At 30.3% G+C, this 25,167-nt stretch overlaps 1 protein-coding gene across 1 annotated transcript in view; it reads left to right on the forward strand.

Moving 5' to 3' along the window:
- Nucleotides 1–20,726, forward strand: part of LOC145332411 (putative 4-coumarate--CoA ligase 3) — a 38,322-nt gene extending 17,596 nt beyond the window's left edge. The window contains exons 7-21 of the mRNA XM_080177409.1: nt 5,875–5,919; nt 9,169–9,230; nt 12,045–12,140; nt 12,768–12,858; nt 13,624–13,741; nt 14,448–14,555; nt 15,253–15,369; nt 15,637–15,721; nt 16,063–16,140; nt 17,665–17,714; nt 17,977–18,064; nt 19,012–19,093; nt 19,436–19,536; nt 19,808–19,874; nt 20,542–20,726. Of these exons, the coding sequence (XP_080033535.1) occupies nt 5,875–5,919; nt 9,169–9,230; nt 12,045–12,140; nt 12,768–12,858; nt 13,624–13,741; nt 14,448–14,555; nt 15,253–15,369; nt 15,637–15,721; nt 16,063–16,140; nt 17,665–17,714; nt 17,977–18,064; nt 19,012–19,093; nt 19,436–19,536; nt 19,808–19,874; nt 20,542–20,576 (1,223 nt within the window). The 3' untranslated portion in view covers nt 20,577–20,726. The remainder of the gene's footprint in view (nt 1–5,874; nt 5,920–9,168; nt 9,231–12,044; nt 12,141–12,767; nt 12,859–13,623; nt 13,742–14,447; nt 14,556–15,252; nt 15,370–15,636; nt 15,722–16,062; nt 16,141–17,664; nt 17,715–17,976; nt 18,065–19,011; nt 19,094–19,435; nt 19,537–19,807; nt 19,875–20,541) is intronic.
- The last annotated feature ends 4,441 nt before the right edge of the window (nt 20,727–25,167 follow it).

The following is a 25,167-nucleotide window of genomic DNA, read 5'->3' on the forward strand; positions in this document are numbered from 1 at the left end:
ATTCTTTGCAATTAGATTCAAATTTAAATCATTCGCAGTGATCACAAGGTCGTGTTTTTTACACGACTTTTGCCAAAAAGTCGTGTATTTTTAAAATTTTCTTGCCTTACCCCCTTCCCTTTTTAATTCCCCTTTTCCCTCTTTTTCTTCCCCCCCTTCCCTTTTTTAAAAAAAAGTCGTGTAAAAAAAAAATTTCATGTGAGATCCCTGATCATTCGTGTTCTTACTTTGAAAACCATGAATTTGTAAACTTCATTGGAAAGAGGGAGGAAAAGTTTTCAGTCTATAGTCAGAATATTAGAAGTATAAATAATAAAATCGACGATATACAAGAATTATTATCGGAGATAGAAACTGAAAAATTTTCTTTTAGTATTCTATTATTTCAAGAAATTTGGGCAGCAAATAACGCACAGACCACTAGATTAGAAAATTATCAAGATATTATCTTACAAACAAGGGAAGGAAAAAGGGGTGGGGGTTTAGGAATATATCTTAAGCAAAACTTAAGTTATGAAATTATTGATGAATTATCATATATTTTAGAGGGCGAATTTGAGACTCAATTCACAAAAGTATTTTTTGGTAAGAACAAATTTAAGATTATAGGCAACATTTACAGAATTCCTGGTGGTAACTTAAATAACTTTATAGAATGGTTTGGAGAAAAATTAACATTTCTTAAAACTGACCCAGTTTTAAAAAAATCTGATGAAATTATATTTGGGGGTGATTTCAATGCAAATTTTCTAAACTTTGATTCCCACAACCAAACAAATGATCTTTTGAACCTATTAATATCCTCTTCTTTTCTACCAATGATTACTCTACCTACTAGAATTTGTCAAAATTCAGCAACTCTCATTGATAACATTTTTAGCAATAAAAAGCAAGAATTTTATGAAAGCGGCCTAATTATATCTTCTATTTCTGATCATCTCCCAATTTTTTACTTAAATGTAACTTGTGAAAAAAATACTTCAAACCAAAAACAATATTATTATGATATGAGTCCAAATAACATAGAAAACTTTAAAGAGAAACTCTCTTCACAAAATTGGGAAGGTGTTAATAATGATAATATTCTGAAAACTGCCTTTGAAAGTTTTGGTAACATATTAGAAAAGTACTTTACAGAGAGTTTCCCTTTAAAAGAAAAATGTGTTAACAAAGGAAAAGTTCCTATTAACCCGTGGATGTCACAGGAGTTATTAAAAATCAGAAAAGCCAAAAATAGGGCCTTTAAAAACAAACTTAAACATAGGACTGAATCTGCTGAAAATAAATTTAAATGCCTAAATAATAAATTCAAAAAACTTGCTAGAAAAGAGAAGAAAAAATATTACCATGAAAGATTTGAAGATTGTGTTACTGATATCAGAAAGACTTGGTCGCTAATTAACTTAATAGTCAAGAAAAAAAAAGTGTAAAAATGACGTGCCTTGTGTTTTTACAGATGCACAAAAATCCTATAATACTTTCTCTGAGATAGCCAATGGTTTTAATGACTTTTTTGTTGATGTTGGGCCAAGACTTTCTGAATCAATACCTCAATCTTCTAAATCTTTCAGGGATTTCTTGGGGGATCAATATGATGAAGAATTTAACTTTCAGGAAGTAAACTCTTTTATTATCAATATAACTTTGTCCAAATTAAAATCAAAATCAAGTGTAGGTAATGATAATATCTCTATGAAACTTTTAAAAGAAATAATGCCAATAATTGTAAAGCCTATCATTCACCTGTTTAACCTCTCTTTAAACACTGGCTACATTCCTGATAACTATAAATGTGCAAAAATTATACCTATTTACAAAGCTGGTGAAAGAGATAGATTTGACAATTATCGTCCTATTTCCATACTTCCAGCCCTCTCTAAATTACTTGAGAAAATTGTTGCTTTTCAAATGATTAGATATCTTGAGGGAAACAAAATGTTATATCAACATCAATATGGCTTCAGAAGGTCAAGAGATACACAACAACCACTGATACATTTAATCAACAAAGTTTATGACGGACTGAATAAGCCCCAATCAGAATACAGTGCTTGTGTGTTTCTTGACCTTAAAAAGGCATTTGACACGTGTGATATACCAATTTTACTATCCAAACTAAAACACTATGGTTTTAAAGGTGTATCTGCAAAATGGTTTGAAAATTATCTAACTAATAGAAAACAGTATGTTGAAATAAATGGTGTAAAGTCCGAAGAAAAAGTATTAACCCATGGAGTACCACAGGGCTCTGTCATTGGACCAATTTTGTTCTTGTTGTATATAAACGACCTTCCAAATTCAACAACCTTATTTTGTAGCCTTTTTGCAGATGACACAATCTTTTGTAAAACCTCAAGTAATTTAGAAACCATAAAAACATCATTATATGAAGAATTAGATAAGGCATCAGTATGGTTTAGGGCAAATAAACTTTCTTTAAATGTATCTAAAACAAAATACATTGTCTTCAGACTTAGCAGTATGCAACCTGTCAATAATAACTTTAGAATCTTCATTAATGGGGAGGAAGTTGAGAGAATCAGCAATGAAAATGAAACAAAGTCTTTTAAATTTGTTGGGGTACATCTTGATGAATTTCTCAATTGGAATGAGCATACAAAAATGGTAAAAAACAAAGTCTCTAGTTCTCTATATGCATTAAATCAAATAAAAAATGTTCTCCCATCAAAAACTTTGAAAACGATTTATTCCTCAATGATTTTGCCTCACTTAAATTATTCTAATATCACATGGGGTCTCTCTAAAAGTAAAGATATTGATCAAATAAGAAAACAACAAAAAAGGGCAATAAGGATTATTGTAGGTGCTAATTATAATGCACACACTGAAATTTTGTTTGGACAATCTAAAATCTTAAAATTTGATGATTTGGTAAATTTAAACATCTTAAATTTTATAAGTAAATTTTTTCATAAGAAACTCCCAGAAAGCTTTGATAACATGTTTAAAGTTCTTTCTTCTCAGAGATCAAAAAAGTTACTGATAAGTATACCTAAAACAAAACATCTTGAATATTTTCCAGCAGTGTCATTTCCAAAACTTTGGAATAACTTGAGAAATGAAATAAGGCTTTCAGACTCTGTAAAGAAATCATTGTCCATGATTAAAAAAGATTATTTTTTAAATTATAAATCATTTCATTGCAACAAAAGAAAATGCTTTTCCTGTAAGAAATAAAATCTGTACCAACTTGTGTAACTGTAAATAGTTAGTTAGTCAACCCACTTAATTATTGATCTATTAAATTTGTTTAAATATCTTTATATAATAAATAATTTTTGTAATTCTCGCTTTAAATAAAATAATAAATGAAATCAATTAAAGGGGTAAATTTACGGCCTACTCCAAGGCTTAATTACTCCTTGCTATGCAATTTTTAAAATATGATTTTATATGTATATCTAATAATTTAAATGTATTGCATTAGTTAATAAATTCTATTCTATTCTATTCTATTCTATTTTGCCCCTTTATATAAGGAAGCCTAATGTCTGCGATTAAAACTCTTCAGGAAGGGAGGGGACATTGGGATGTTTATTACTCTAGTCCCAAAAGTTTTGTAATAACGTTTTCTTATTAGTTAGCTTAACAACTTTGGGGACTTTTATTGAATTTTGATTGGCAGGTTCATTAAGTTGGATGTCCAAATGTTTTTACAACTAATTATAATCCCAGAAAACTCTCATTACCTATAGAATAAAATAACAATATGTTGAAGTATTTTTTTCTAATTAATAAATATTAAAAATTAATTATTAAGTGTCCTAACCAGCAATACATTTTATAATTATATTCTTTTATTCTCAGTAATAGAGTTTGTAATAGACAGAGGAGTAGTTTTTTTTAGGATAGTTTAAGATAAGACAGATTAAAAGATCGAAAGATAATTAGATAGGAGAGAAAAGACAGAAATTTATAAGGAATTGCATAGATAAAAAAAAATATCTAGAAAGAGAGTTAAAAGAATAGATAAAAAGAAAGATAGATAGAAAGTTTATATGAAAAAAAAATAATAAAGATAATTTGGTAAATAGTAATATTGTTAAAAATGAAAATAATAAAATAACTACAAATTTTTAAAAGCGAAGCTTTTCTATAATTAGGGTCAGTCCGTCCGTACGTCCGTCCGTCCGTACGTCCGTCCGAGATAGATAGCTTTTGTTCGTTAATTTAGGCATGTTAGAATTGTCCTATCGATTTCAAACTTTGCATGATGATTCCTGTAGTAGTTGGGTACGATTTAGAAAGCGAAGCAACTCTATAATCATTACCAGAATGTCCGTACGTCCATTTTAAACATGTTGATTTTTCTCCTTTTTTAACAACAAATTTTCAAGTGTTCTAATTATCCGTTTGATCTGATTTTTGGTATATTGATTCCTGGGACAACAAAAAACAATATTATAAGCGAAGCAACTCTATAATCAAGTCAAAAAATTTAAGTATGTCCATAAACATTATCCTGCTTCAAGCAGATTTTCAACAAATTTACTTACAATTTTGCTTTGGCTCTTATACTTTTAAATTCTGATTATTCAGTTCAGATACTATACAAGTGTTAATGTCCGTTTGTCCTACCGTTTCAGTGCTTCGCTTTTATGGATGTTGTCATCCTTGTTTTTTGGAAATTGGAATAAATATTTGGTTTTAGGAATCTGTTTATTTTTAGTAGCGAAGCTACTCTATAATTTGAAATGTCCGTATGTCTTAGTTTGGAGGAAACGTTATTTTTTCGGCTTCTATAAAAGATAAAAGGCTGAAATTTTTTCGATAACATTCCCATTATAAAGGAGAACAATTAACTATAAAACATCAATGGCGATACGACCACTTTTTAGAAGATTTTAGGCTATTTTTGTATTTTTCACTTTTTTCTCCATATCTTTGGTGTTTATGGTCCGATTTCCAAAATTTTTTCAGTTATAGTATCAAAATTAAATTTCTTGTCGTTCAAAAACAACTATGACGGTCAGACTGCCTTTAAGCAGGTTTTAGGCTATTTTTGTATAGTTAACTTTATCTGAGTTAAGGAGTTGCATAGATAAAAAAAATATCTAGAAAGAGAGTTAAATGAATAGATAGAAACAAAGATAGATAGAAAATTGATATGAAAAAAAAATAATTTTAAAAAAATAATTAGAAAGATAGATTTTAATATATGATGATAGATTTTAAGATAGGTAGAAGGAAAAAAAGATATTAAGAGAGATATATAAAAGGCAAATAAAAAGATAAAAAGAAAGATAGATAGAATTGCTAGATTGAAATATTTAGGAATAGATAGGAATGATAGAAAGATATATTTTAAGATAGAAAGTTAAGATAGAAATATAGAAAAAAGGATAGATAATAAGAAATATAGATAAAAGGTTATATATGAAATGATATACATAAGATTAATAGAAATATGTATAGACTAGCGGCTAGAGGCCTCTAGGGGCACTTGAGGAGGGGTGAGTCGAATTTGATAACCCAATTTTTATTTTAGATTTTAAAAGAAAAAGTAAAAAATATTTTTGGGGTGTGAAATTTTTTATTTGGGGGGGGGGGGATGTCTCCCCCCCCCCTCCTTTTTAATTTTAGTTAAAAAAATAGAGAAAAATTTTTTTTGGGGGGGTTGGGGTGTCCCACCCCCCCAAGAAAATAGTTAAAAACCTTCCCGGGACCTATTAGAAGCTACCCTGTTAAGGAGAACCCGATCGGTTTAGCGGTTAGCTAGATCCTTCGGTACAAACAAACACACAAACACACAGACATCCTGTTACTTTAGTGTAAGGATTTAAGATACAATGTTATATTTTAAAATGGGTAGAATGACAGACAGGATCAAATAATGATTAAAACCTATTTTAGGAATGGAAGGAAAAATGAAAGAAGTTATCCCTAACCTGCCAGTCAAGGAAAATCATTTTTTTAATGGATATATTATTACTTGAATATTGCACCAGATTTTCATGTACTCTAATAAAGCAATATTTGATGCTGGCAAAATAACAATGTCCCAGACCTTTACCCCATCCCCCCCCCCCCCTCCCTCCATCTATGGATGAACGAACTGATCAATGAATGAGGTCCATGTGAGCAATCTAAATTGACGACAAATTTTCCCCTGTAAATATACTCACGTATATTCTATATCCATTTTTCACATACAATTCAGAAACTTTAAAATAACATTAGCTGCTCAAATCACAAAACTGAACCTGTTGTGTTTATAATTAACACATTGAAAATGTAAAATTATGCTTGAGGGGCACTTCAGTTCATGGAAATCAACCTTTCGCAATTATAAATTTTTAAAAAAACATCTGGATGTTAAACCTGACCCATACATTGCAATCCCTCTTTTTTTAAATCCAAAGGGATTAAATTTGAGACTTATTCGCGGCTGACACGGCCAGTTTAAAAGGAATACAAATCTGTGTTTTCTCAAGGTTAGGTTTTTAATCGATTTTTAACAGAAACTTGAACTATTGTGACTATATTAACCTATATTTAATATTTATATTTCTCTTCGACGAGGTTCTAAAATATGGAGAATGCCAGTGGATAAAATAATAAAATTTTTAAAATATTTTTTTTCGTTATTATAAAACTGTTATTTACCTTAACTGTATAAGAGTACTTGCGGATACTTTCTTGTAGGCCAATAGGGTGCCCTCTCCCCTTTATCTTTTAAATTTAGTTTAAAAAGAAAAATTAAAATAAATTGGGGGAAAGGGTGACATTTTTTTGTCAGGAAAGACCATATCGGTTCAGCGGTTAGCGAGTTCCTTCTTTATAGAAAGACAGATGGACATCTTTTTGATTTTTAAGAATATCTTTCAAATTAATATTAAATGCTTTCACCCCCCCCCCTCCCTTTTATAATCTTTTTAAAAAGAAAATATATTTCAAGTTTAATATCTGGTGGATTTCTACCCCTCGGGGCTCTTCTAACCTTTACTGAACCTAACCTTAATAAGTAATTTGATTAAAATCCCTTCTTCCCTGACTATATTGTTATTCTTTGATAGGATAAAGTTTCTGTAAAAGAAATAATAAGCTTTTCATTCAACAAATGTTAAGTCAAATAAACTTACATTTCATCCATTTTAATTTGATTTCATCTTATATTATATTAAATGACTTATTTTCCAGTATGGCTTCGAAACCGATTAATATACGCTGAATAATAGCATGTTCTCAGCCATAATGAAAAATCATGTGTATCATCAAATGATTGACAATTATCCACAAATTGTAAAAAAAGATCATAAAATTAAGACTAGTTTTGTTTGTCCGGTTCTAATAAAACTGGTTTAAACATTGTAAGTTTTCATTTTAATAGCCGTGGAAAACTGTCTAAAATACTATACGATGAATAACTCTTTTAACCCTTACAGATCGGGGGGGGGGGGCATATTGACCCCCTCCCTCTAGTTTTTTCAATGTCATTTTTTTGTAGGTAAGATAGAGAGTTGTGACTTCATGACTTTTTAAGTTTAGTAATTATACGTCGGCAAGAGTTGATTTTATTAGGATATCTGGTCTGTGTCGGTCGTGGCGTCCGGTCAAAGTCGGTTAGGTGGCACCAAATTAAAAATTCTAAATAAATCTTAATTTCTTCATTATGACTTTTGTGTCTAAGATAGAGACCTAATTTTTTTTGTGAATACTGGGATATCAATGAACATTTGAGAATAGTGGTGTTATGACCATTTGACCGTTTGACCGCTTCCTGACCGAATTTATGACCGATTTTTTGTCCGGCTTTTACTATAAACTTACATCATGTATATAGTTGCTTCTATTACAGCTAGAGACCTAACAATTTTTTGTGGTACATCCTTGATCAATAATAAACTTCCGTGTGTAGTAAGGTCATGACCGTTTGACCACTCATTGACCGATTTTTGACCGATTTTCTATTTCCTACCTATAATTTTGCTTGTTTTTAAGCTGCCAGCTGCCGAATTTCAAAACAGCTCTAAACCAACCAATTTTTTTATGTAGTCTTTTATTGTGATCAGAAACAGATAAAATATTAATTAGCGCCGCCAACCGCCGTTTTACCGCCGTACCCGCCGAAAATGGCGGTTTCTGTTATTTGCCGTTTTTCGGCGATGGTCAGAAAATGTAATTTTTTTTGTTATAAAATATAAAAGTTCGTCCTAAAATTTGGTGATCCTAGCTTTAAAATTGGCCGCTCTACGGCTGTTTTAATATTTAGCGGCTGGCCGCTAAAAAGCGGCTAAGGAGCGGTCTGACCGCTATGACTAGAAAAAGTAATTTTCTCTAAAAATACACATGAACCACCAGAAAAAAATTTATGTCTCTAACTGTAACAGGAGCCGATATAGAGGGGGGGGGTCAATATGACCCCCCCCCCCCCCACCTTCAAACTTCATATAACAAATTTTGTAATATGTAACACCAAAATGGATATAGAATACGTGGATATATTGATAGGGAAAAAATTGTCGTTTAATTTAGCTTTCTAATATGGATCTTATTTATTGGTCAGTTCGTTCGGAAGGGAGGAAATTGGGTAAAGGTGGTGGATGAGGGGTTTCGTCATTTTAGCCAGCTGCGAGCATTGATTTATCAGAGAGCACATGAAATTTTGATATATCGCTTTTATAAAAAAAAGTCATTAAACAAGAATGACAACATCCATAAAAGCAAAGCTCTGAAACAGTATGACTGATGAACATTAACTCTTGTAGAGTGTCAAAACTTAATATACAAAATAAAATATATAAGTTGGAAAATAAATTATACGTCAATTTGTTGCAAAACTTTTTAAATACAGAAATATGTTCAAGGATATACTGACATTTTTAGAACTTGATTATGATATTGTAACTTATTGCAATAGGAATCAACTCCAAAAATCAGATCAATCGGATTGTTATATCACATAAAAAATTGTGATTAAAAAAGTTTAAAAATGGACATACTGACATTCTGGTAACGATTATAGAGTTCCTACGCTTTCTCTAAATCGTACCTAATTCGTACAGGAATTATCATGCAAAGTTTGAAATCTTTAGGACAATTCTAAATGCCTAAATTAACGAAAAAAGCTATCCATTACGGACGTAAAGACTGACCCTAATTATAGAAAAGTTTCGACTTTGAAAATGAATAAAAATGATATTGCACAGCCGCAAGTGTTTTATGTGGATGAAGAAAATGAACAAACTGCATTTAAACAACTTATCAAGGTAGGTTATTTACTGTTTGATGAGTGACGGAGAAACAGACGTACAGACTGCCCTAGTTTTAAAGTAGCTATGCAATCTCTAAACTTCATTTTTAAATTAAGTAAATTCATGATATACTTATTGCATCGTATAAAAGGCAGCCTTTTGCGGATATTAAAATGAATGAAAACTTTAAAACGGTTTTTTTAGCACCGAAGAGCCAAAAACCTTGACGAACAAAACTGATATTAATCTTAAGATTTTTATTTTAATGTTCGTGGAACAAGGATAACACCATCCATAAAAGCGAAGCATTAAAATGGTAGGACAAACGGACGTTAACACTTGTATAGTGTCAGAACTGAATAATCAGAATATAAAATTGTCGAAGCAAAATTGTAAGTAAATTTGTTGAAAAACTGCTTGATACAGCATGTTCATTGTTCATGGACATACTTACATTTTTAGGAATTGATTATAGAGTTACTTCGCTTTTAACATCATACTTTGTTGTCCCTCGAATCAATTTACCAAAAATCAGATCAATCGGATGATTGAAACACATAAATATTTGTTGTTAAAAAAATCAAAAAAATCGACATGTTTAAAATGGACGTCGGGACATTCTGGTAATGATTATGCGCTTGCTACGCTTTCTAAATTCTACCTAACTACTAAAGGAATCACCATGCAAAGTTTGAAATCGGAAGGACAATTCTAACATGCCTAAATTGACGAATAAAGCTATCTGTTACAGACGTACGGACGAACGGACGACCCTAATAATTTTAAAATTATTTACACGTTTTTCAGTATCTAATCCAGCGGACATTTTAATCGGTTTCAAAGCAATACTGGAAAAATACTTTCAGAAAAATAAAAGTATATAATTATCAACTATTTGTTTATATAATGTTATGATTCTAATGATCGAAGTTTGTATAAGACTGTCAAGAATATTTAGATAATTTCCTAATTTGTTACAGAGGGGCTGTATAATGCCCCCCCTCTCGCCCCTTAATTTGATTTAAAGTTTTATGTAACAGGATGGGTATGTTTTGTGAGGGAGAAGTCGACCACCTCTTTCAATTTAGTTTTAAAAGAAAATTGGTTTTGTGGAGAGTCATTACTTTCTTTGTGCGAGGGAGGGTTGTGGTACACTACCTCAAAAATAGTTATAAATCTTCCCTTGAACTATTAAAAAAAAAAATAAAAATTAAGTTTTATATGTGGGAAATATTCCCCAAAGTTTTGTATTAGTAGCGAAACTACTCTATTATTAACTTACGTATGTCACTCCGTCAGTCCCGTCCTTCAGTCAGTCTACTAGTCCGTAACGCTATGGGGTAAATTTGATTTTCACTTTTGCTGGATGGCTGAATTTTTTGTGAATATCCCCTATAAAAATAAGCATCCAGTATGTAATTTGCGTTGTCTGTCGGTCTGTCAGTCCTACTGAAAATGTAAATATAAGATAATATGAAAATAAATGAGAAAGGTTTAGTGATTTTCTCTCCAGTAAATCTATTCTTGATTTAAAAAATTTGTATTCAAATCTCTTTGTCCGTATTCCTATCCACGATTCTTAGTTTTGCTACTTATGGATGTTGTCTTACTAGTTATAAATCTTTATATAATAAAATAACCGAATCAGTGTGTGTGTGTGTCTGTCTGTACTAAAAGATCTCACTGACCACTGGATCTATATGGTTCTCCTTTACAATGCAACTTATCATAGGCCTTGGCAAGTTTTGTAACTACTTTTGGGAGAGTACCACCCCCTCCCAAGAGAAATCGCCCTCAAATTATTCTTTTTTAACTATGCATTTTAAAATAAAATTAAAAATGAGGGGTGGGTGATACTTTCCCCCTCAAGTGCTCCTAGATGCCTATAGTATACATATAAATGAAGGGTTGGTACTGTAGTCCATTGACAAATCAAAAGGATATTGGAAGAAAATTTTCAATTTAAATTTGCATAATGCATAGAAAGCAAAAGATTTAGTTTTATATCTTAGAGTTAGGAATACATCATTGGATGATTAATTAATTTTAAGAAATAAGAAATAATAATTGTCGGTCCGTTAGACAGTCCGTCCGTAATGATATACAGGTTAGAAATGTCCTATTGATTTTAATCTTTTTATGATGCTCCTTATAACAGTAATATTTCGGAAATGTAGCATGTCTTTAGTCGTTACCAGAAAGTCCGTACTTCTATTTAAAACGTGGTTTTTTTTAACTTTTTGACAACAATTTTTTGTATGATATGATAACCATATTCATGATGATTCTGAGGACAACAATATTTACTATTATTAACGAAGCATCTATATAACAAAATCCTAAAAATAAAAAGTATATCCCTAAACAATATTTGGTATGTAAGTTCAAATTTGTTTAGACTTGCAAATAAATGTTTTGCAAATCAAGTTCTGACACTCTTCATGAGTTATTGATCGTTTGTCCTTTCTTCTTATTTAGAGCTTTGCTTATTTGGATGTTGGTAGTAACAATAATAACACTTTGATATTAGTAAAGCGTTTGATCAATATAACATAACTCTTATTTTAAAATCATTATATACGTAATATGTAGCCTGTCTGTCTGTGTTTTTCCTTTGTAGCGAAGAATCTCTCGAACGGCTGGACCTATATGATTATTATTTACAGTAAAGGTTCTTATATGTGCACATTTTTTTCTCACAAGACTTGTATTCAACCCCCCCCCCCCTTGGCTAGGGTGTACCTGTCAGCATCTAATAAACATTTTTATTGGTTAAAAAAGCATATTATTCCAATTTTGGTATTTAGTAGATAAAAATATTCTATTTAGACAGAAGAGTCCAAATTTGACAGCAGAGAAGATTTTGATTTGGAAGAAAATATTGCAATCCTCCCATTTTCCAGTGGCACCACAGGCCTACCTAAGGTAAAACCAGCTTAGCACCTAGTAAATCCTGTCAGCGGTGAGGTTATGAGTTTACACTGCGTCAAAATTATATTCAGATTAGCGGGAATGCTTTGGCCAAAAACAAGCAAAACTCATAATCAAGCACAGTAAGGATTTCAAGACAAAGGTTGTGCAATCAAAGAGTTGGTTGTCTATTGGGTGTTACTTAACCTTATAACCTGAGTGTTTTGTTATAGCAGGAGGGATTAGCTTTCCTCAGATATGCTTGATTGTTTGACCTAACAATAAAGTTCCAGAAAAAAGTTGTTCTACAAAATTAAAGTAATAGTTATTTTTCACATCGTATTATAAACAGCTCTTCCGCGGATATAGAATGTACATTTATAAGATCAAAACCATTTTTTTTAGCATCAAGGTGCCAGAAGCACGTGCTAAAAAAACTGGCTTTAATGTTAGGATTGTACATTTTTATATTTGTAGAAAGCTGGATATAATACGAAGCTAGACATAGTTTTTTCGTATGGATGCGAACCAGTTTTTATCCACTGGATTCGAATAAATACGAGAAAAAAATTAATCTTTTACACAGTTATTTGTAAATAAGCTTGAAGGTAAAACTTTAAATTTTATTTAATCTGTATTTAGGGTGTTATGTTAAGCCATAGAAACATAATGGCAAATGATGTAATCTTGAACTGTATAGAGAGTGGCTGTGCTGTAGAACCTTACTTTCCAGGTTTTTATCATCTTAATTTATACCTAGTTAACAATTAATAAAATAGTGCCTAATGAAACATACAAGTTAGTTTTTGCACAGATACTATAGGATGTAATTCTAATAAAAATTCGAAGCAGCTCATTGTGCCTATAAAAAAAATACATCATATAATACAAATGACCAAAGGTCAGTATATATTGTAATTAACCAATTGTAAACTGTATACTGGACTATCATTGATCATCATTTTTATAGGCACTAAAAGCTGCTTCTAAAAATTCTTATTTTACATAGGTACTTGAGAACCCCAACCCTCCTTATACTCTGTAATTCCACTGTATCATATCTATATAATATTATACATCCCTGTTTTTTTAGATACATAAGAACCCCAATCATCAGTATACATTATAATTCTACTGTATCATATCTATATAATTGTATACATCCCTGATTTTTTAAGTGCTAGGTAAGCTTAACCATACGTATACTCTGTAATTCCAATGTATCATATCTACATAATATTATACATCCCAGATTTTTTAGTTAATTAATAACCCATATCATCTGTATTCTTTGAAATTCCATTGTATCATGTCTATATAATTATATAAAACCCTGATTTCTTAGGTACCAAAGAACTCCATCTTTTTATATACTCTGTAATTCCACTATATCATATCTATATAATATCAAATAACCCTGATTTTTTAGATACTTAATAATCTTAGTCATTCCATAAGAACTGTTGGATGTAAATATTAAAAAGCTTATCTAACATAGGTACAGGAGAACCCCAACCATCTGTATATTCTGTAATTCCACTGTATCATATCTATGGCATGACATGCAACATTATTCAACCTATGTCTGCTGGCATCAAAGTTGTTCTTCTACCAAAGTGAGTTTTTTTTATTTATGCATACAGAAAAAGTCCCAGAGAGGAGGTTTTTTGCCTTTTTTGGAAATACACTGAGTTGTGGTGCTAGGAGTTAGAGTTCAATTCTTCATTTGGTAACTTGAATTTCTCAGTCACAATACATTCATGAAACTTCCCCCATGTTGCGAAAGAAATAAGAACAAATTTTGGTTTGGATACTTAATACTCACGAACATAATAACAGTACAAACCCTGTCCCAAGCTTCTTTGCTGTGTGTGTGGACCTTAAGCTAGTCCTAGTGGCTAAAAAAGTGTCTTAACCTATTCAATGACAACCATGGTCAAAACACTAAGAATCTATGGCTAGTCAATTAATCAGTCCTGTGAAGAAAATAAAGTTTTATAGCTTTCCATCTAAATTTATTATCATTGGTTTTGTAACCAATTGTTTGCCACTAGATTTAAATCTTGGCTTTGTATGTCAAATTACTAGAATCAATAAAATAAACATACCAACTTATAAAATAAATTTTCTTCTTACTTCTAGTGCTAAATTTCTTTCATGTAACCACTTTTGTCATGCCTGACTGAAGTGGAAGTATTGAGTCTCTTTTCAAGTTCTTTTATTTGTACTGATTACTGAAGTAAAAAATATAATTAATGATGATTCCACCTTTTACTGAAGTAAAAAATATAATTAATGATGATTGCAACTTTATACATTTAGATTTGAGCCAGAGTTGTTTATGAATGTATTATCCACGTATAAACCCAACTTTCTGAATCTGGTTCCACCACTAGTATCTTTTATTGCTCACAGCCCTGCTATTCAAAGGTAAACTATTGTAGTATTTGAATTGAATAAAATTTAGATGGTAATTCTAAAAAAATATCGAAATTTTATTAATTATTCAATTTTTGAAATGGCGGTATGAAATCATAAATTACCAAAATCTATGACATTAAAATCAAACTATAACACTAACAGGACAAGCTGCTGTTATGTCAGTTACTTGATGATAATAGACTAAAGGCCAAATAATATTACATGGTATAAGCCTATAAAATGGACAATTCTCTAAATTAGTATCATCTCACTCATTTGTTTTGGAAAAAAAAACTTTGGAGTTTCTTATTATTTTGATTCGGTTGTACAAACCTTCAGTGTCTAAACATTTCCAAAAATAATTTGTTCATCAATAATTCTATCATAGATTACAATCATCTTTATCAGTTTATACCCATGTAAGATATTTAAGCTTAGTTCACAAAAGACATAGGTCAACCTCTGGAAATTTTAGATCGACTTAAAAAAGCTTTAGGTTGACTGATTTTATAAAGGCATTTGTTAGTTGAACTTGTTTAGGTTGACCTACAGAATAAATCGGTCGACCTCTAAAAGTTGTTTGTTAACTGGGCATTATTCAAATAGCCCCACTTTTATATAAGATTTTGAACATTCCACTGCCTGTACGCATATTCTACATTTATGTTCTATTCACAAAAGCTTTAGTTGAATCATATCTATTCAGGGATGTTCACCTGACGAACTGCAGGACTATATCAAGTGGGGGCTCTCCCCTGGGAATTCATACCATCAAAGCTTTGGAACAGAAAATACATCCTTTCCCAATTGTTATCAAAGAAGGGTAATTTTACAATTTTTTGATGCCTTAACCATTTTATAAACTACTGATCTCTTCCTCAAAATGGATATAGGATATAAGTGGATATATTAACAGGGGAAAATTTGTCGTCAATTTAGCTTGCTGATATGGACTTCATTTATTGGTCATTTCGTTCATACAGTAGGAGTGGAGAGGATAGGATAAAGGGGGCGGAGTATCACTTTATTAAAGTAAATGAAAATCTAGTGCAACATCCAAGAGTTATTAATCGATTATTGTCATTGTTAGATTTGGTATGAGTGAATGTCCACTAGTGATGAGAACTAAAGTTTTTACACCTGGATCTGTTGGCAAAATTATTAACAATACCCAGGCAATTCAAATTTTTAGTAGAGAAGCTACTCTATAATTTTACTGATTTAAACAATAGATGTCTGCAAATTTTTGTAAAGATTCCTATTTCTAAGTGTCATTTCAATGAATTCCTAAACCTAAAGTGTTGTAACCCTGCAGGGCTACCCAGTACCAAACATAGCCTAACCTTACATGTTGTAGCCTTAAAGAAATAAAAGTAAACTTCTCCAGACCCCCCCCCCTCACTCTTTGTCCTTATATTCAATCTATTTTAGAATTAAGTTGCTGGGGTTTTTGAGCTTTGAAGGAATATTGATGGAGAAAGTATCTTTTCTTATATTGACCTATCTCTTTTCCCAGGTGAAGATAATTGATACCGAAACTGGTGAGATGTTGGGACCTAACAAACCAGGAGAGATGTGCATCAAAGGCCCGCAGGTAATTAGTACCCAAAATTTTATGGTGAGATGTTGGGACCTAACCAACCAGGAGAGATGTGCATCAAAGGCCCACAGGTAATAAGTATTCAAAGTTTTATGGTGAGATGTTGGGACCTAACCAACCAGGAGAGACTACCTGACCCAAGTGGTGGAGACCCTTTTAGTCTGCTAGTAAATCTCTCTCTGTTCTTTTGTAGGAACTTGGTTGTGTATATTTGGCTATGTCTAGATTTTTGTTGCTATTGGCTAATGTTCGTCCTAATTGATGATACACAAAATTACCCTCTCTGTAGATTACAATAAGTGGTTGAAACGCTCAACTTAATGAAACAACCAATTAAATCCCCAAAATTGTTAAGGCAACGGTTAGAAAATATTTTTTTAACTTTGGGGACTAGTGTTATAATCAGCCCATTGTCCCCTCCCTCCTTGACGTTATTTGTTAATTATTATGAAATATTTAAAATTAGAATTCTAAATTAATTCAATAAGATAATATTATTTACTAAGTATATTTGCGATAACTTTTATTTCATAGATTCTTCCAATTTTTAACATTTACAAAACAGCCTGCTTTATTGCTTCAAGATCCATGTCAGATCTATATAGGAAATAAATATCTATGAATAAGCTCAAGTTTTCCAAGGAATTAATGTTTAAAACTCATAGTGCTCCAATAATCCATAATAAACTCTCATTAACCAGAACGATGAGACCCATTATTTTACTTTATTAAAAATAAATTCATTTTTTTCATTTCATGTTGCTATTTACATTATTGAAGTATTTAATTTCTAATCATAAAAAAGAAAATTTAAATTTTTAATATAGTCAATTTAAGAAAACTCTGTTTTAAAAGAATTCAATTGTGGCGACACTTCCTTTTAGTGTGTTTAAATATTAAAACTAAAATTTGAATCATATTACCCTTTGGTGATGGTAATGTAAAAAAAAATATAATTGAAAAAAAATCTTTTTAAAGTCATTTAAATTATTAAATATTTACTTTTTTTTAAGATAGTAATGACGGGGGAGGAAAATTGATTTATTGAGAAATAGATAAATAGATATGTAGTAACTCATAGAAAACTAGCCAATAGTGAGATAGTTATATCGAGCCAACTCTAGTATACTATACTAGCGGCTTCGTTTCTAGCCTCCAGGGGCTTCGCCCTATGATGTAAGGGAAAGTCAGTCCTCCTACACTGCTACAGTCTACCCTCATCCTGCACTGCTACAGGCTACCTACTGCTACAGCCTACTTTTAAAAAATGGGTTGGGGATTTTTTGTTTTTTGGGGTTGGGTGGATGTCCCACCCCCCAAGAAAATAGCCTAAAACCACCACAGGACCTGTAAGTATATTCCCTGAAGAGTAGAATCCGATCGGTTCAGTGGTTACCAAGATCTTCAGAGACGGACGGACACAGACATCATTCTACTTTGTATTATAGATTATAGACAAGGAAGTCAGAAATGGACAATATTGTAAAATTTTTACTATTAATTATAAATTTGTTTTAGGTTATGAAAGGTTATTATGAGAATGAGAAAGAGACAAAAGCAGCTTTAAAGTAGTTTATATATTTTAAATAAAAATATAAGCTACTCTATAATTAGATAGTTATACAATCTTTTTAACCATTATAGAATTAGACGATTTGTAAGTGATATAAAGTAAGGCAAAAATTTTACAGAACTTCTGCCATTCACAAGTAACAATTTTAATTTTTTTCCCCTTATTTCTTCAGTTTTCATTTTAACATCTTTTGAATTTTAGAATTTTTTATTTTACTATTCACAGAAAGCTGTCTATGATAATTATTAATAATATAGAGATGGATGGTTACATACTGGAGATATTCTTTATTACGATGAAAATATGGACTTCTATGTAGTTGATAGAATCAAAGATATGATTAAGGTAATGATAAGTTGATAGATTTTTCGAAGGATAAATTGATTAATTAATTGATTGGTTAATAGAAATATTGATTGATAGATTATTAGAAGGATAAATTGATTAATAAATTGATTGGTTTATAAAAATATTAATTGTTTAATTATATACATTGATAAATAGATTGATTGATGATTAAATGTATTGAAAGAATTATTGATAAATTGATTAATAGAATGATTGACAGATTGGATGACAACTTGATTGATAAATTGATTGATTAGCATATTTATTATTTATTTAATTAATGTATAAATGGATAATTTGATAGATAAATTGATTGATTGAAAAATAAAATGATTTATAGATTGATTGAAAATAAAATGATTTATAGATTGATTAATAGATTGATTGATGTATTGTTGATAGATTGATTGGTAAATTTGAAGGTTGATTAATAAACTGATTCATAAATTAAGAGATTGATGGTTTGATTAATCGATTGATTAAATTATTTACATATTTGATGATAGATTGATATATGTTTGATTGATTAGTAAAGTAGTAGATTGTATGATATCTTTAAAATGGATTGGTTTATTGATATTGATTGATTGATAGATTGATTGATAGATTAATTGATAGATTGATTGATAGATTGATTGATAGATTGATTGATAGATTAATTGATAGATAGATTGATTGATAGATTGATAGATAGATTGATAGATTTATTGATAGATTGATTGATAGTTTGATTAATAGATTAATTGATAGATATATTGATTGATAGATTAGTTGATAAATTGATTGATTATCCGATTGATAAATTTATTAATAAATTGATTGATGATCAGATAGATAAATTTAATCAGATATTGATTGATAAATTGATTAATATAGTGTTAGTTAAAAAATTGATTGATATTTATTGTTAAATTAATTGATTGGTATATTAATATTGTGTTTAGGTAAAAGGTTTCCAAGTATCTCCTACTGAGTTGGAAGATGAAATAAAAAATATGAAGGGCATTTTTGAAGTTTCTGTCATAGGTAGCTATCAATTAAAAATGTTTTACTCTAGTAAGTCTTTTAAAAATATCATAAACATTCATAAAAAAAGGATGACAAAATCCTCGAGTAGCAAAACACAAAAAAGATTATGGATGAAAATACTTACAAAGTGGTTTAAAGAGCAGATCTAAAGTGATCATATATCAAGAACAAATGTATTGAAATCACAGAACCTTTCACATTCAATAAAAATTTGCAGTCTATATTGAATAGAAAATGGATTGAGGTAGGGTCGGACATACAAAGAGATTTATAGCTTAGCTACGCTACTGCAAAATTTACTATGGTTTCACCCATTGACATTTTTAAATTGCAATTTAGGTGTGAAACATGATAAATATGGAGAGGCACCAAAAGCATTTATTGTGAAATCAGATCCTAATGTTACAGAAGAATTAGTTCATGAATGGCTTAAAGATAAGGTAGATGCGTAGATAGATGAATGGATTAATAATTTCATTAATAGAATAAATAGATAGAATGATATGGTAATTAGTAGTAGATAGAATTAATTGGGAAATAGAATAACAAATCAGTAGATTGAGAGATAGAAAAAAAGAAAGATTGTGAAGCTCTTCATAGTGCCTATAAAGAAATAATGACATACAATACAAATGACCAATGATAGGCCAATATATAGGTAAGTATACATTGTAAAAAGGTTTGAAAACTATAGAACTATTTTAACTCTAGGTTGTGCATTACAAGCAGTTGTCAGGAGGAATAGTTTTCCTGGATGAACTTCCTAAATCACCAACAGGTATGTCAGGCGTGTGACATTAGCATCAAAAGTATTTTCTTTACAAAGATTGAACAACTAAAGGTTTTTTTGCAAATATTTATTGCAAGATTCATTTATGAAATTATTGATAAACTGATAGATAGACAGATTGATTGATAGGTTAAAGATATATAGATCAAATGATTTCCATATTGATTTACTGTGATTATTAGACTAATTGGTATATTAATTGATAAGGATAGATTGATATTATAATAATTTACATATTGATTAATAGATTCTTCATTAGACTGATTTATGGGTTAATTAATGAATTGAGCCTTTAATTGATTGATTGAATTATTTACATATTGATTGTAAGAATAATTGATATATTAATTAATGTAGATTGATTGATCCTTTTATAGACTAATTTAAAAATTATTTGATGGATTGATTTATAGATTGATTTACATATTGATTGATAGATATGTATATATTGTTCAAATGTTTTATATATTAATTGAAATGAATAGATTAATAGAATCATTTTCATTTTGATAAATTCTTTGATATACATATTGGTTAGAAATTTGCTTGATAAATTGATTGCTTGATATACAAAAGTATGGAAAAGAACTAATTTTTCATAATAAAGATTGTGCAATCAAAGGGTTGTATAGTCTTAAACATTTCTAAAATTTAGGAAAAGTGTTGAGGAAGGAGTTAAAACAGCTGTAAAGAACAACAAATAATATAATTAATTATTTAAGAATATATATAACAAGGATTATACTAAAAACTAAATCTAAAATCATATTTTTGATTTTGTTCTTGTTTTATAATATGCATTTAACTATATTTTTATAAATATATATTTTAGTTACAAAATGTTATTTTTTTCATTAGATAAGCTACTCTTTAAACCACTTTGTCTGTATTCCCATGAGGAAAATGAGTTTTTCTCGGCATAATAGTAAAACACTAGAAGGGAAGGGGTTAAATAAGTGTATGTCCAAACCCTTGTGACGACTCCCAATTGGGTCTTTGAAAATTAACAAATAGTGTCGAGAATATCAACACAGCCAAGTAGCAGAAAACAATTTGCTAGCAGACAAAGACCTTGGAAAAGGGAGGCAGGTATATTCATATAAACTGTAGATCTGTTTTCTTTCTCGGTCAACTTTTTTAGTGTGTATATTACCTATACCAATAAGCATACACTTTTACATATTTTTTAAGTTTTTAAATGCCCCTGAGGGGGGCTTATTTGTACATTCATATCTTAACCTAACCTAACCTGTATAGAAATACTTACTTAAATTAGTATTTTAACTCTCCTGCGTTTGTCCACTCTTGCGTTTGTCCACTCTTGCGTTTGTCCACTCCTGCGTTTGTCCACTCCGACGTTTGGGACTCCTGCGTTTGTCCTGGAACTCATCATACTATTTGTCTAAATGTAATGTTGAACATACATAGATTTAATTTTTGTTGGTTTTTTGTAATGTCGCAAGTTTTTATTGACATCCATTTACAAACAAGCTAGAGATGGATATACTATTCTATTACAAAATTGTACAAAATATCTGGGAGAGAGGAGACATTTGGGCTGTTTATTACAGTAGTCCACAAAGTTTCTTATGGGTTGGCTTAACAACTTTGGGGACTTTAATTGAATATTGATTTATTGGTTCCACGCCAAATGTAGGAGTCCCAAATGTAGGAGTGGAAAAACATTGGAGTGGACAAACGCAGGAGTCCCAAACGTCGGAGTGGGACAAACATTGGAGTGGACAAATGCAGGATTTTTGGGACAAACGTCGGAGTGGACAAACACAGGAGTCCCAAAAACTTTTTTCTTCAATTTTATCGGTCCCGTTATTTTTCTTAGTTGGGTTAGGTTAGGTTATAGGCCAGGGGACCGAGCGCTGCGGCTAGGCAGGCTAGGGGGCCGAGTCATTATTTTGTAGACAGAGGTATAAAAAAATTTCAAAATTGTCATGTTATAAAAAAAGCGGACACTCCTAGGTTTTACTTAAGCAATGTTCACTCCAATGTTTGTCCACTCCGACGTTTGTCCCACTGCACTCCTACGTTTTTCCACTCCGACGTTTGAGACTCCTGCATTTGTCCACTCCGACGTTTAGGACTCCTACAGTTGGGGTAGGACCAATTTATTGATTCATTAACTTAAGTAATGAAATGTTTCAACCACTAATTATAATATACAGAAGGGAAAAATTTGCGTATCATCATTGGGGATTTACATCAATTTTTCGGCTATTATCTTATCCACACCAGTTTTTGGACCATGGTATTACCCTACAGTACAAAATTTACAAAAAGTAGAGTCCCAAGTATATCAACCCCTAACATTGAAGAAGACAAACATTAAATAGTCTTTGTTAAGGGTAAAACAGATTAGCCTAGTTTTTGCAGACAGGTACGGGACAATGGGCTTTTTATTACACTAGTCCCTAAAGTTTTAAATAACTTTTTCTTATTCGTTTTTTTGGGACTTTTATTGAATTTTAATTGGTTATTTTATTAAGTTGAGTGTTCAAACATTTCGGCCACTAATTTTAATCTAAAGTAGGGGCAGTTTTGTGTCTTCATTGGAGATGTACATAAATTTATTGGTCATTTTCTTACCCCTTTGGATCCCTGTAGTTTTTGCCTGTCAGTGTTTTTTAACATTCGCAAATTTTGTCTTCTAAAATTTTAGCAATAAAATATTAATATACCTTATTGCATTTTTAATTTCAAAGGCAAAGCTTTTCTATAATTAGGTTCGGTCCGTCAGTCCGTCACGGTTAGCTCCTTCCGTTGATTTAGGCTTGTTAGAATTATTCTATCGATTTAAAACTTTGCATAGTTATTTCTGTAGTAGTTAGATGCTATTTAGAAAGCATAGCAACTCTATAATCATCATTACCAAATGTATGTTTGACCATTTTAAACACGTTGATTTTTTACTTTTTTGACATTAAATTTTTGTATGTTAAAATTATCCGATTCATCTGATTTTTGAAATACTTATTCCTGTTACAACAAGGTACAATGTTATAAACGAAGCATCTCTATAATTATGTTATGCTTATTCAGTTCTGTCATCCTTGTTTAAATGATAAACGATATATTATTTTTTTTTACTTTTTCTTTTAAATCTAAAGTAAAAGAAAGTTATCAAATTCAACTCTCCCCTCCTCAAGTGCCCGTAGAGGCCTCTAGGGGCGTAGCCGCTAGTAGAATAATATTAAACAACTATGATAAATGTGAAATTTAAAAAGAACAACTTTAAGGTTGACCTAAAATTCCTATTTTTTGCTTCTGAAGCTTCAGAACTATAAAAAATTAAAGTATTTCCAAAAATGCTTGCTAAATAAACAAATTATATATTTCATAATACTGATTTTTCCTTTCAAATCATGACTTTTTCCATTATCACTTCGAAACCGATTATTATCTAGTGGATTAGAACCGGTTTTTAGCCATACCTAAAAATTATGTCTAGCATTGTATTATATCCAGTTTACTACAGATATGAAAATGTCCAATCATAAGATTAGACCAGTTTTTGGGGCCCATGCCTTTGACATCTCTGGTTTAAAAAAAATAAATCTTATAATTGTATAATTGTTTATATCAGCGGAAAGCTGTTTATAATACGATGCGAGAATTAACAATTCCCTTTTTAAATAAAAATATATATCATTTCATTGTCTATTAAACCTTCAATTATCATATAAAAATAGGTAAAAAAAAGTTTGGATCAAGTAAACCAGAGTGTGTCAAACACAACAAGTAAAAGAGAGTGTGCCAATTTTTTGTCAAGTAAAGCAGAGTATGCCAATATTCCCCCAAGTAAAGCATAGTATGCCAATATTTTATCGGGTAAGGCAGAATATGCCAATATTTTATCGGGTAAGGCAGAATATGCCAATATTTTATCAAACAAAGCAGCATGACAAAAAAAAATAAAAAATAAAGATGAATTTAACATTTTTTTCCGATTTATGTAAAAAAAATATTATTTTATTTAAATAAACCTACAAATTTACTATCTTATGTCAGACCATATGTACGCAAAATATAAGAAGTAACAGCTGCGTCCCTAGCATCTAGGGGCTCTCCAAGAGATGGAAAAGGTACAAAAAATAGTCTAAAACCACCTAAAACCAAAATAAAGGATCTCACTAAAGGCTGGACTGGACACCCTGATTTTGTTAAAAGTTTTTCTTTTTAAAACTTAAAGTAAAACAACACATTGTTTGGACATAAAGTAGCTTTGCTAAGAGAATAGCAAATCTAAAAATAAAATTGAATATTTTATTAAACAAAACACAATTATTTGAATAGTTTTTGTTTAAACAACTAATTTGATTTTTAATATTGATATTCAATAGAAAAAATATTAAAATAAAAAGTTGGTAAATTCATAAAAAAAACATGGAACTTTAGGATAAGACAATGGACGAAAAATCAAGATCTGGTAAAAGTACCCATTTGTTTTTAAGCCAACAAATGAGATATACAGCATGACCCACGAAAAAGTATTTTTAAGCATCTGCAGCCCTTATTTCTCAATGAATTATTAAAAAATGCATATGTCCTTGTTCTCTATAGTATTCCACGTAAGTAGATATAAAAATATTTTTTTTACCTCCATTAACACCGGAGATTTTTAGTGCTAAAGTTTTGAAAAAGTGACTAAGGAAAAAGTAACTTTTAACATGATACGACTTTTTTAGCAAAATTAAGCTAGAAATCCTTTTATTTTTGTTACTAGCAGAAACTTTATACAAAAATGAAATAAAAAATTTAGTTTTTGAGTAAAAAGCATTTTTTTACACATATTTTTTGAGTCTTTTTAGTTCAATGATATTTTGAAAAACTTGCTTATTAGGCAAAATTGTTTAAGATTAAAAAACCAAATAAATCTCTATGAATATAGCAGGAAAATTGTTTTTGTTTCACAATCCTAACTTTAATAACAAAAAAGTTATAAAGAAAATAAAAATAAAACATAATAATGATTTTTTAGTCTAAAAAGCTTAATTTACCCCTTATTAAATAATTGAGATGTCAGAAAAGTAGGCGGAGCAACTGTCATAATTAATCCTTTTCTATAAATAAGGGTTAATAAATAACCTAAAATTTGCAATAATCAATTTCATTCAGTAGTATTTTTTGCCAATAAAAATTTATATTTTTTGGTGGAATAAAAAAGAAATATTTAGTTAACTTGTTTTTCTTTGTGTCTCATTATTCAATTGCCAGAAAAACATAATATAACAATCAAAAAAATAAGAGAAACAAGAAAAAATTCTTT

Source organism: Acartia tonsa, chromosome 11 (assembly GCF_053477335.1).
Source record: "Acartia tonsa isolate MP-2025a chromosome 11, ASM5347733v1, whole genome shotgun sequence".
Taxonomy (NCBI): domain Eukaryota; kingdom Metazoa; phylum Arthropoda; class Copepoda; order Calanoida; family Acartiidae; genus Acartia; species Acartia tonsa.